Source organism: Staurois parvus, unplaced genomic scaffold, assembly GCF_062004578.1.
Source record: "Staurois parvus isolate SC_StPar_1 unplaced genomic scaffold, SC_StPar_1.0 ptg000941l, whole genome shotgun sequence".
Lineage (NCBI taxonomy): Eukaryota > Metazoa > Chordata > Amphibia > Anura > Ranidae > Staurois > Staurois parvus.
In genome coordinates, this window is record NW_028318737.1 from 84,616 (window position 1) to 98,449 (window position 13,834).

Here is a 13,834-nt window from a genome sequence, read left to right on the forward strand (position 1 = left end):
ACAGACATATCCCTCCACCCGGCACAGCCAGCAGACCACAGAGCAAGGAACCCTGGGAGAAATGTTCTGTCAGAGATCTTACTAGACCCGGACATGGGGGAGAAGATCAAAAGCACACACCCCAGGTGCCTAGGTCTAGTAACACTTATGGTGAAAATGAACATTTTGCTGCCAGCTGAACCCCAGAACCTCCATAAATCCAGTCTAGATACATAAATTGTGTCTGCAGCACAGAGAAGGAAGATTATCCGAGAGAAATCCAGGAATACAGGACGGGGAACACAGCTCAGGAAAGTGACCAGGGGATTACAGGCTGATATCACCCAGTCCCCGCCCTACTCTGGACCAATCAGTGAGCAGTATGGGTGGAGGAATGGATTTAGTGTTCATGACCCACCTGTGCTGATCTCTGTAGGAGTGTCCTCCTCTATAAATGTCCCCGTTATTCCATCCTCCTCCATAGACTGCTGATCATCCCTCACATACGCCTCTTCTTCTTCTGCTTTCACCTCAACTTTTATATCTATCAGATCTTCACCCTAAACCAAGAGAATGAGAGAAGAGTTCATCTGTAAAATATGAGATTCATTACTGTGACATCACATACAAAATCCACACATTGGGTCCACAAGTTCATGTTCTAGATGCTCCATCCCACAAAAGTGTCTTCGTATCGGTGATGTGAGGGGCGGCTGATTGTCCATCATGACGTCCTTGTAGAGATCCTTGTGTCCTTCTAAATACTCCCACTCCTCCATGGAGAAATAGACAGTGACACCCTGACACCTTATAGGAACCTGACACACACAATGATACAGTCACCATCCAGACACATCCCTTGTCTGTTACTGGAGAATGTCCCAGAATTCCCGGCACCGCTCACCTCTCCTGTCAGCAGCTCCATCGTCTTCTTGGTGACTTCTAGAATCTTCTGCATGTTGTGTCTCTCAGGGTTTAGGGAGTCACATGGAGACACTGTGATGGTCATATGATCACCTGACTTCAGAAGAGGAAATCTCTGTATTGAGGAATCAATAGGAATATCATGTTAGAATCCCAGAATCCTCCTCACCTCTCCCGTCAGGTCTGTGTTTTATTAATAGAGATCAGTGATATCATGTGACCTCCCAGAATCCTCCTCACCTCTCTGGTCAGGTCTGTGTGTTATTAATAGAGACAAGAGTGATGTCATGTGACCTCCCAGAATCCTCCTCACCTCTCTGGTCAGGTCTGTGTGTTATTAATAGAGACGAGAGTGATGTCATGTGACTTCCCAGAATCCTCCTCACCTCTCCGGTCAGGTCTGTGTTTTATTAATAGAGATGAGAGTGATGTCATGTGACCTCCCAGAATCCTCCTCACCTCTCCGGTCAGGTCTGTGTTATTAATAGAGACAAGAGTGATGTCATGTGACCTCCCAGAATCCTCCTCACCTCTCTGGTCAGGTCTGTGTTTTATTAATAGAGATGAGAGTGATGTCATGTGACCTCCCAGAATCCTCCTCACCTCTCCGGTCAGGTCTGTGTTTTATTAATAGAGATAAGAGTGATGTCATGTGACCTCCCAGAATCCTCCTCACCTCTCTGGTCAGGTCTGTGTGTTATTAATAGAGACAAGAGTGATGTCATGTGACCTCCCAGAATCCTCCTCACCTCTCTGGTCAGGTCTGTGTTTTATTAATAGAGATAAGAGTGATGTCATGTGACCTACCAGAATCCTCCTCACCTCTCCGGTCAGGTCTGTGTTTTATTAATAGAGATAAGAGTGATGTCATGTGACCTCCCAGAATCCTCCTCACCTCTCCGGTCAGGTCTGTGTTTTATTAATAGAGATGAAAGTGATGTCATGTGACCTCCCAGAATCCCCCTCACCTCTCCGGTCAGGTCTGTGTTTTATTAATAGAGATAAGTGATGTCATGTGACCTCCCAGAATCCTCCTCACCTCTCCGGTCAGCAGGTAGATGATCTCCAGGGTGAGGTTTAGTATCTTCTCAGTCATGTGACTCCGGTCCTCCTCCATCCTCATTGGTGCCATCATGTGATCTATACAGGTCTCCTTGTAGACGGATAACTTTGGGAAATGAAAGTAAGAATGATTTGGATGGTATTGGTCACACAATAATAGGATGTGGATGTGAGGGGGGAATAGGAGGGTTGCTGGACATTGAAGAACTACTCCCCCCATGGGAAGATGTTTAGTTGGGATTGTTTAGTATTTGCCACATTTTGGAGGTCCCGGGACCCTCTTGACCTGCAGGATCAGAAATCCCCTTTTCTCTGTTGGGTTTGTTTGGTTTCTGAACTGGTTTTGATGAGTATTAGATCTGCAGACAAGGAATGATAAATACGATCCTTCCTATGACTTGTTTGCTCTGAGGCAGTGCTGTGAGGTCAATGTCGGCTCATCATGATGTCCAGGAAGGGGAACCTGCTGACTATTGGCCGGAGTTGCTGGATAATCAGGACAATTGCTAGAACTCCGGCTGCAAGGCTCCAATCTCCAGCAGCCTGCTGACTGACAGGAGTGATGTCACTGTCACTCTCTGCAGTAAGAGAAGGGATTGGATGGGATAGCAGGAGGATGATGCTGGTGGAGTAGAGAGCTGTGGGGGAGGAGTCTGTTCTCTTCCCTCCAATGACAGCATAATGTGGGTAGGAGGATGGCAGGGGTAGGATCTTGTTTTTTTATTGCCAAGTATACTGTAGTACACAGAACATTGTACAGAGTGGCGGTGGGTTCCTGGGGCTCTGAATTCCAGCACCGGGCACTGCTAGAGCCTGTGTCATGGGAGGTATTGGAGTGTCTCCTGAAGATGTTCAGCACTGACCCCTGACTACCTTTTAGTTGATAATTCACCAACAGACCTCCTCTAAGAACAAGTGCCCACCAAGGGGCAAAAGACTTCCCTTCTTCATTCCACTTGGTATCTTGGAAAATGTTATTTGACCAGTGAGATGGTAAGAAGGTGACGGTTGTCTTCCTTTCCTGGCTGGAGTTTTGTAAGGAGGACTGGAAAGTAAGTGCAGGTGGGAGGACAACCAGAGACCATGAGCCCCCCTCCCTACTTCAGCGTCCCCGAGCCCTACAACCTTCTCTTCCCTCAGAGACATGCTACCTGCCAACCCTATCCACCCAGATTTCATCATCTACTCTACCCCCTCAGGGGTCCAAAAGTCTCCCATCCGTAGTACCCCCTGAGAGGCCCCTCAACTCCCCTTCATCCCTTACACCCCCTCTGACACCAATGATTGAACATCTTCATGTCAGGCTGGGGAATGTTTTCTTCCTGGTAGAGAAGAAAAATTCATGTGGCTGCACATCTGATAAAATCATCTTTATTCAGACATTCAAACCAGACCCTCCACAATGTACAAAAGAGGGAACATAGCACTTCAGTGGTGATTACTCTTCATTCATTTGGAATGCTTTCTTCCTCCTGAGCAGCAATGTAAGGGGCTCTATGCTCCATACTCCTGACCCCGGCACTCCATCATTGTGTTGGCTGCATAGTGTAATGATTGCCCATTGGCTGCCTGTGTAGTGTCATCATTGCCCTTTGTAGGCCATGTATGGTCAGGATGGTCCTTGTCTTGTCTATTTATTGTCAGTGCTGTTTGTTTAGAGGACCATATTACTAGAATTTATCTCCACAATGAGGAGAATGTTCCGGCCCCGGAAGTGGGGAATGTTCTGCCCCTGAAGGGGTTAATCTGGGTTCCCACACTATATATGTGTGTATCATCATCTGCTGGAGATAAAAGACGTCACAGTGACTATGGAGGAAGAGGACGGACATGACTATGGAGGAAGAGGACGGACATGACTATGGAGGAAGAGGACAGGCATGACTATGGAGGAAGAGGACAGGCATGACTATGGAGGAAGAGGACGGACGTGACTATGGAGGAAGAGGACGGACGTGACTATGGAGGAGGAGGACGGAGATGACAGGGGTTACTGGGTGTAAACAGGAAATAACATCTTATTACCTCCTCTGCTGCCACTTCCACCAATGTCTCCTCTTATTTCTGCCACATGTAACTTCTTGTCTTTATTTCAGATCACTTCCTGTCAGTACCTGACATCACTTCCTGTCTGTATTCCATAGAGACTTCCTGTCTAGGTTTAAGTGAGCTCACCACCTTGTGGAGTTCAGAGGAACTGCAGCCCCCAAAATGTCTCATAATAATTCCTGTATATCTACCTTACAGGTCTACCACAGAGGATGACCAATTATTTTAAAAAGTAAGAAAAAATAAACCTAGATCATTTGCAGCCAACTGTTTAACAAAGATATTTTATTACATAAATAAAAGTCTTAAAGACACGGAATACAAGTTAGAAAAAAGGTAATCTCAATGAAACTGATACCTCCGAAATGTATCTTTTTGTTGAAGAAAATGCAAAAATACATCCTAAAGTATAAAAATATCTATCAATCCACTCATAATGAAGATGTTAGACATAAATGACAAGGATGTGATGGTCACAGAGGAATGGTGGTGGAGATCTCTCAAAGTAAGAACACTTCCTTGAATGGTTCTATAAATAAAGAATGAATCCTGGAGGGAATAAAGCTGTAAAGCAATAAATAATATATAAACTGGGCCATCCACTTCATCCATAAAGACATTGTGATTGAAGATCTTCTAGATCACATAGAAGGAGGACTCATCCATGATTTCATACATTTGTTTGGAAGGATAGAACAATCCTCAGAAGGGAACATGTAGGATGACAGGAAAGGCTCCTGACTGGTGAGATCCTCCAAACATAATGATGACATCCATGAACTGGAGCGAGCTCGTTGGGGTGATAAAGCCAATCTGGAAACACTGTGTAGACGTTCTCCAAGAACTCAGCACACTCCAGGTGTGGAGAAAGTCTCCAGGTGGGTTTAGCCTGTCATTTATCATAGTTAGAAATGTCCACACATGGACTTCCACAGGGACCCCCAGACTACATATAGAACCTGTACAGTGTCCCCAGGTCTCCAGGTGGGTTTAGTCTGTAATTAATATTGCACAAATGTCCATATATATGGATTTCTACAGGGACCACTGATACCATCTATGCATGTCTTGGATGTCACCCAGATTACTAGGAGCCCATAAAGCAGATGACCATAAAAATATATAAAAGTCCATTCACTGTCATTGAACTTCAAATCAAAGGACCTTTTATCCAGGTAAGAACCAAAGTGTATCCATCATGGAGAGATATAGAGAGCACCATCATAGGATCAGATGGGAAAAGACTGACACGTGACTGGTTTGGTTGGTATCCCAAAAGGACAAACAAACTGAAACATGGGAGCCAATAAACACCAGATGCTAGTGCCCAAAGAGTGTACTTTACATTAAATATACAAAACACCCCAAAGCCACCCAATAGCAACACAAATACAGAGGTACCATTCTCCATATTCTGGATAGTCAAATCCAAAAGTGTAATGGTCCTAGCATGGTAGGTATACGTGGATTTCAGATTGAATCTAATTTTGTCCCAATAAATCTACAAACCTCTCATCTTCCTGAGGTTCACCATGCCAGAGAATGAGGACGTCATCGATGTACCTGAACCAACCACCGATGTTGCTCAGGTACCCTGACAAGGCCTCATCCCCAAGCACTGACTTCTCCCATTCTTCAACATAAAGGTTAGTGTAGGCCGGTACACATATTATTACCCATTGTAGTGCCTTATCTGCAAAACACTGAACTCCAGCTACTGCCGACAAGAAGGGAAAGAGAAGATTTAACACATAAACCCTGATCATCGGAACTCATTTTATGATAACAGATCAATGATCTCTTATCAAAGTTGGGACCGTTTCTCCAACCGATTAAACACTCTGGGAATCCCCAGCTATATCTAACGTTCTGCATTCTCATTTGTTCAAGTAATGGTTCAATATTCTCCTTCTTATAAAAGTTTCCACTGCTAGGTCAGCAAAGATCTGCAAATGTATATCTCCATATTTTATTGCTGCCCTTCCTTTTATCTCCTTCCAAAGCTCCTCTTTATCCCGGTAATAATGTAATTGTACAATCACATCTCTCGAATTTTCTCTGCTACCTTCTTGCCATAATCTTCCAATTCTATATACTTTATCAGTTTTAAGTGGCTCTGTTGCAGGTCTGTCCATTACTATTACAAGCATTTTCCCTGTTGTTTCCATTACATTTTCTCCTTGGGAAGTCTCAGGGAAACCTTGAATCTTCTATCCCTGTTCTCCTGATTTTGCAGTTTATATAGCAGATTTCTCTGTTCTTTTCTCATTTCCGTCATCTGTCTCTATAAATTTATGATGGCTTGGGCATGTTTATCCAATTCTTCCTCCGTCTCTTCTACCCTCTTCAATACCTGCCCCAAATCTTTGTGCAGTTTCACCATCTCCAGTTTTATTGACTTTTCTAACCCTTTAAACATTTCTGCAATTTCTGTTTTAGTGGGTAATTGAGAGTTCTTTTTTTGTTCTTCTATGTTCTCCAAATCCGCTGTTTTTCCTGTATCTCCTTCCTCTATATCCTGACTAACGTTGGTCATGTCCAGGGACAATCTAGAGCATTCTCCAGTGCTTCCATCTCTGTTCTTCCACTTATTCCTTGCTGTCTCTGGGGGGTCTGTTTCTCTTGTTGGGGTATATATTTTGTAATTGAGCTTGTCTGGGAGGCCTTTGGCCCTCCTCCTTTTATCCCTTTATTTTTCATACTGTTGACATTTTTTTTCCTTTTCTCCTTTCTCTCCCCTCCTATAAACCTCTGTTAGTATCCAGTCCCCTTTTGGGTCCTATTGATTTTAGTTTATCCTCCTTCCCCTTCTTCTTTTTCAGGATCCCCGGGGTTCTGTCCCCTGGGTGCCCCCCCCCCCCCCTCAGACTTACTTCACAGTTCCAATCAATTATAATAAGTTATTTCATTTAAATTTTCCTTTTTCATTTCATCTCAGTCACCATCCTGATCTCTTCTTCCTCCACACCAGATGATTCAGTCTTCAGATGGGTCTTCTCCTGAATGAGCGAGATGTCTGCTTCCCTGGCTGTTGGTACAGCTTTCAGGGGGGGGCTTCCTCGGTGCCCCTACAGGGGACCCAACAGCTCCAGCCTGATGGTATCCAGGAGGGGGGGTGGTAAGGAGAGGGGAGAGAGGTCCGCCACTTCCTGCACCCCTTCACACCGGCCAGCTTCTCCCAGCTCCCAGGACTCCTTTGCAGCGAGTACTGTGACCGCTCGGCATCCACGCTGGATCTCTGCTCTCCTCCTCCTCCAGCCTCAGCCGCGCTCTCACTCTCCATCACCGGCCGGCCAGCCCAACCTGGAAGGGTCCGCACACCTCGCTCCCCTCCACAGGGGACCACTCCTGATCCCAGGTAGGTCACGGCAGCTGCTCCTAGGGGATTTCCTCCTGTGCTCTAGCGGGACATTGGAGAAACCTGGTGCTGGGAGATCTCACATTGATCTGCCGCTTGGTGCCATGTTCAGGCTCCTCCTCTGCAAACTAGTTTCCTTCATTTATTGATAAACCCCATAAGACCAATGAAGTGGGTGTAAAGTGGAAGCAGTGGATGTGCAGGGAGCAGCATCTTGAGCACAAAGCACTTTATGTTGTGGATGGATTTGCACACGGTTCAGTTTCCTTCAGTTATTGTTATTAAACCCCATAAGACCAATGAAGTGGGTGTAAAGTGGAAGCAGTGGATGTGCAGAGAATAGGATTTGGAGCCCCGAGCTCTTTATCTCTGAATGTCTCCACATATTTGTAGTGTATTTGTGATGATTTCTGTGCACACACAATAGGACAGCGCTGTGACACATAATGCTCTTCTAGATGACAGGGAATCCTTCCCTTTGTTACAGCAGCAGTCCGCTAGAAGGTTTTTGTAGGTTTGGAGTTGTTACACATAGCGCGGGTTTTATCCATTTATAGTGATGACATCATTGCCCAAATCTGGGGGTCACCAGCCATTTCCACCCTTTACTCCCGGCTGGGGGGCTTTGTATCCATATACCAGATGTTCTACAGGACTGAATCTGCAATCAATGTTACTGCAAAATCAAAGGAGCCAAAACCCCTCCCCCGAGCAGTCATATATTTCTGTCCCCCTTGGTGGGAGTGGAGGTGACCCCTCTATAAGGATCTACAGTCCATACACACCCAGCACAAGGCCGGGGTCACACTACCAGACGCTTCTTGGGGCTGCAGTTCCTCTGAGCTCCACAAGGTGGGGATCTCACTTCTACCCAGACAGGAAGTCTCTATGGAAGACAGGAAGTGATGTCAGGTACAGAAGGGAAGTGATGTCAGGTGCAGACAGGAAGTGATGTCAGGTACAGACAGGACATTCCATGAAAGAGGAAGAAGAGAGGAGATATTCCTGGATCTGGCAGAGGAGGTAATACGTAGATGAACCCCTTCAGGGGGAGGAGTTGATGATAATATATTTGCTCCCAAAGCTGGCCTACATGGTTCAGTTTTATCGTTCAGCCAGCGGGATGACCATGAAAACTGAAGTGATTCCCCCATCCACACATTGGAGGTGGATGGGGGAATCCTCCCCGCTGCACTCTTGTATTCTGACAATGGGGGGACTCCTCCGCTCTCAGAATACACAGATCAGTACTGAAGCTATTGGCTGCAGCCGCTGGGGGAGTGGCTTTTATCCGGCAGTGGCCACACATGGATGGAAATGTGAGCGATCCCTGCTGAACCAGCTGAATTTCCATGGATCTATGGTCACCTTCAGTGACTTCCTCCCCTCCCCCTCATCTCCTTCATGATGGAAGTCATGCTGAGATCATCTCCCATTGGCTGAGCAATATTCTCATTTGTCTCTCAGCTCCTTCTTGCTATTCCTCGTCCTGCCTGTTGTTTCCTTGGATTGATTTTCTGTGTAGTGACCCCGGCTTGGTCTCTTGGATGCGCTCGTCTGTTGCTTGCCCTGACCTTTCTCCTGATTCCTGGATCTCCTCCTCATCTCTCCTCCATATCCTCTTACACAGCTTTTCTCCACACCTGCAGTGACCCTGGGGGGAGGAAACTTGGCACCAGCACGCCGCCAAATCCATCCCCACCATTAGGGGCTCTGGAGACAATTGTCTGCTATTTACACTCCGTTCCTCTGCACGTCACCTGATCACATGACAGCTTACTTCCACAGATTCCGGACAGATTTCTGGATGGTAAAGGTCAAAGGTCACTCTTCAGTTTAGGAGAGGTAGGACGCACCCAGGAACAAGGATTTGGTTTATACAGGAGCCTCATATAGAGGACCCCTCAAATCTCCCCATCCAAATGTCTCTCCATCCAGAGTCTATATGTCCTATGACATCACACCGACCTCACAGCTCCTCCTCCCAATGTCCCTCCATCCAGAGTCTCTATGTCCTATGACATCACACCTCACAGCTCCTTCCCCCAATGTCCCTCCATCCAGAGTCAGAGAATCCTATGACATCACACTGACCTCACAGCTCCTCCTCCCAATGTCCTTCCAACCAGAGTCAGAGAATCTTATGATATCACACTGACCTCACAGCCCCTCCTCCAATGTCCCTCCATCCAGAGTCAGAGAATCCTATGACATCACACTGACCTCACAGCCCCTCCTCCAATGTCCCTCCATCCAGAGTCAGAGAATCCTATGACATCACACTGACCTCACAGCTCCTCCTCCCAATGTCCCTCCATCCAGAGTCTATATGTCCTATGACATCACACTGATCTCACAACTCCTCCCCCCAATGTCCCTCCATCCAGAGTCAGAGAATCCTATGACATCACACTAACCTCACAGCTCCCCTTCCCAATGTCCCTCCATCCAGAGTCAGAGAATCCTATGACATCACACTGACCTCACAGCTCCTCCTCCCAATGTCCCTCCATCCAGAGTCAGAGAATCCTATGACATCACACTGACCTCACAGCTCCTCCTCCCAATGTCCTTCCATCCAGAGTCAGAGAATCCTATGACATCACACTGACCTCACAGCTCCTCCTACCAATGTCCCTCCATCCAGAGTCAGAGAATCCTATGACATCACACTGACCTCACAGCTCCTCCTCCCAATGTCCCTCCATCTTGCTTTTTTCTGATGCTCTTAGGATGTGGGGCCCCTTGGTATCCTCACATGTAAAGTGGGACTGTTGGTCCTGCGTTGTATGTAATGACATCAGAATGCTGCAACAAGCCTATACCCTGCGTAGTGTGGGGGTCCTGTGGGGGGAATTATACCTCAGCCTGAAGTGGGGCTTTAATAAAATGGAGACCTGAATGAAGAGGTGAGGAGGATTCTGGGAATATCATTTGATGTGACTCTTTGTGTTCAGATGTAGAGTTTTCCTCCTGTGAAGTCTGGAGATCATATGACATCACATTGCCTCCACCTCCCTCCCTGATAGAAGAGAGAAAGAAGAAGAAGATTCTAGAAGTCACCAGAGAGATCACTGAGCTGCTGACAGGAGAGGTGAGCGGTGCCGGGAATTCTGGGACATTCTCCAGTAACAGACAAGGGATGTGTCTGGATGGTGACTGTATCATTGTGTGTGTCAGGTTCCTATAAGGTGTCAGGGTGTCACTGTCTATTTCTCCATGGAGGAGTGGGAGTATTTAGAAGGACACAAGGATCTCTACAAGGACGTCATGATGGACAATCAGCCGCCCCTCACATCACCGGGTAAGAGGAGACTTTATTGTAAAGGAGAGAGCAGTACGGAGGGTACACTAGACATGAGCAGAGTTTAAAAAATAATTTGTTTCAAGATCAATTTGTTAAGTTATTAAATTATTTTTGTTGCATTTGAATCAAAATTTGTTTTGTTTATTCATTTTCAAATCGATTAAAAATGTTTTCGAAGTATTCAAATTGAATTGATACAAATTCCTTGTGAAAACTAACTGGTTGCTAGGAAGTTTGCGGCCAACAGGTCCTTAACAACCATGACTCATCTGCTATCAGAGACATTCTCCATGAGTATAAAAAATCAATGCTGGCATTAAAAATAAAATCCATCTGGTATAGATTTTGAGGGGAACCCCACTCTAAAATAAAAAAATGGTATGGGAACCCCTAAAATCCATACCAGACCCTTATTGGAACTTGTAGTCCAGCAAGCTATTTTCTAGGAGGGAATGAGTGAGCGATCCCCTGAATTATATGAGGCCACATGCCCTGAATATGAATGAGATTTAGGGCAGGGGTTCCTCCCGGAAGCTCCTTTTCCCCATGTTGATGTTGAAAAGCCTTTCCCTGCATCCCTGGCTCGGTGGTTGTGAGGGATTGTATTCTGGGGGGCTTATCAAAATCTTGAAGCCCTGGATAAAAAGGGGGCCCCCAGATTCCGGCTCCCTATGTGAATGAGCAGCTGTACATAGTACCCCTACTCATTCACCTAAAAAAGTGTCAAAATTAAATAAATACACAAACACAGTTTTTGACAAGTCGTTTATTTAACAGAAGTAAATTCAGGATCAATCACAATGAATGCCGGCTGCCGACCTGAACAAACAAGCAAAAAAAAGAGGTGCGTACACGACACTTGCCTCTCAGCAAATGACAACTCCGCTTCACCCAACAGTAAATAAACAAAGCGGTGGGTCTTTGGTGACAGTGAGTGACCCCGCCCCTTTGTGTATTTCCCGTCATCACTGGGAACCAGACTTGTCAGTTGTTGGATGCCTAGCAGTGGTTTATAGACAAAGGGGCAGAATCACCCACTGTGACCTCGCTCCTTTATTTTTTTGTCATTAATGGGCACTGGAGCTGTCAGTCACCTGTAAGGGAAGTGTCACATGCGCACCTTCTTTTTTTTTGTTTTTTCAGCATGGCGGGTGGCGTTCATGGTGATTGACGCTGCATTTACTTCAGTGAACATTTGTCAAAAACTGTGTTTGTGGTTTTATTTATGACACTTTGGTAAATGAGTAGGACCACTGTGTACCCCATACTCATTCACATGGGGGGCGGGATCTGGGGGCCTCCTTTTCCTTCTTGCATGCTCGGATAAGGGTCTGGTTTGGGGGGACTTCACACCATAATTTTTTTTTAAGCTTTGGTGTGGACTTCCTTTTAAACTCCATATTAGACCCGAAGGGCCTGGTTGGGATTGGGGTGACCCCCCCACGCTGATAGCAGATGAGTCATAGTTGTCACAGATGTGTGGCTGGTGACCGCCCGATCCTTCACAACCAGCTATTATCATATTCATTGGGATCATTGGTTTCATTCAGATTAAACAAATTCATTTTATTTTTCCTTTAAAATTTGTTTCAGATTAGTTGAAATTCATTACTGTTGTAGTTCGTAATTTTGGATACATCCTAATCTCTGAATAACAAACGAACAGCCCATGTGTAGGGTCCACCTAGATCCCCCATCATCTGATAAACACATAGAAACAATGGATTCAGTCAGTGTGTGTGTTTCCTACAGATGGATCCAGTCATGGGAACCCACCAGAGAGATGTCCCCGTCCTCTGTATTCCCGGGATTCCACACAGGAAGGTCACACCATCCCTCACCATCATCAGGTAGATGAGGAACAATCACTGATAGTATCATTAGGATCTGTACATTATCTGCATTGTTACCATTGATGTCATTTTTATTATATATTCAGAGTGGAAACCTGAGAGATCCTAAAGTTGAGGTTAAAGAAGAGATAAAAGAGGAGGAGGATGAGGATGGGGGGATGGAGGAGTCAGAGCTTCTAAAAGAACACAAAGATCTGTACCAGGACACCATGGTGGAGTCATCCAACTACAGGAACCCACCAGAGAGATGTCCCCGTCCTCTGTATTCCCAGGATTCCACACAGGAAGGTCACACCATCCCTCACCATTACAAGGTTGGTGGGGTGGAGAGCATGGACGTGGGACACTATATAGATTTTTTATGTGAGCTTATATTTTACAGATGACCTCTTCTATCATTCTTTTGGTTTAGGGTGAAGATCTGATTGATATAAAAGTTGAGGTGAAAGCAGAAGAAGAAGAGGCGTATGTGAGGGATGATCAGCAGTCTATGGAGGAGGATGGAATAACGGGGACATTTATAGAGGAGGACACTCCTACAGAGATCAGCACAGGTGGGTCATGAACACTAAATCCATTCCTCCACCCATACTTGTCATGCTTCCCTTCACATTGATCCAGCACCGTGTTTTGCCTCCTGTCCGTGTTGCTCGGGTTCCTGCCTATCCCCCCTGAACCTAGGCATTATCAAGTCTTTGTACCTGTGTGTTAGTATTCCAGCAACGTGTCTTCATGTGGAAGCCGGACCCCTCTGGTTTCTATGGTGGTCACTGCCGCTTTAGTATTCCCATATTCTGTGTGCTGTTGGATCCTGTCTTTGTTCTCAGTGTTTTCCCTCTGGCTGTGCAGTTATATTCCCTTTGGTTTCTGTCCGTGGATCCCCTCATTTCCTGTTGCTGTGTGTGTCCTTCTCAGCATTGTTTCCTGTTGTTTGCCTGCAGCCCTTTCCATCTTGCTGAGTCTCTCTGTCTGCACCATTGCTCAGCATCCCTCCCTCTCCTGCACTTTACACGTGTTCCCTGCATCCTCTCCCCCGGAGCCCCTTCCTAGGTTGCTGCAGTAGGTGACCTTGGTTCCTAGTATCCTGTGTGTACCACGTGTCCTTCCAGCATGCTATTTGGTTGCACTTTGCCTGCACGGGTGTGTTAGAGAGCCACAACCTGGGGGCTGCCATGCAGCACAACATCCACCCCTCCAGTGGCTCTGGTGAAGACCGGATGGCCCCTTAGATCCTGCGACTCTTGTGTGCGGTCACACTGCTCCTGTATATGTGAGGACCGGTACCCAGCTACACCTGTTTAG

At 46.1% G+C, this 13,834-nt stretch overlaps 1 protein-coding gene and 1 long non-coding RNA gene across 2 annotated transcripts in view; one reads left to right on the forward strand and one right to left on the reverse strand.

The window, feature by feature from the left end:
• Positions 1–565: 565 nt before the first annotated feature.
• Positions 566–13,834, reverse strand: part of LOC149441832 (gastrula zinc finger protein XlCGF66.1-like) — a 429,912-nt gene continuing 416,643 nt past the window's right edge. Inside the window, exon 4 of the mRNA XM_089656812.1 lies at positions 566–797. Coding sequence (XP_089512938.1) covers positions 600–797 — 198 coding nt within the window. The 3' untranslated portion in view covers positions 566–599. The remainder of the gene's footprint in view (positions 798–13,834) is intronic.
• On the forward strand, positions 8,324–10,659 carry LOC149441833 (uncharacterized). The gene is made up of 3 exons (XR_016307287.1): positions 8,324–8,395; positions 10,330–10,466; positions 10,553–10,659. It is a non-coding gene; the product is annotated as an uncharacterized LOC149441833 (long non-coding RNA).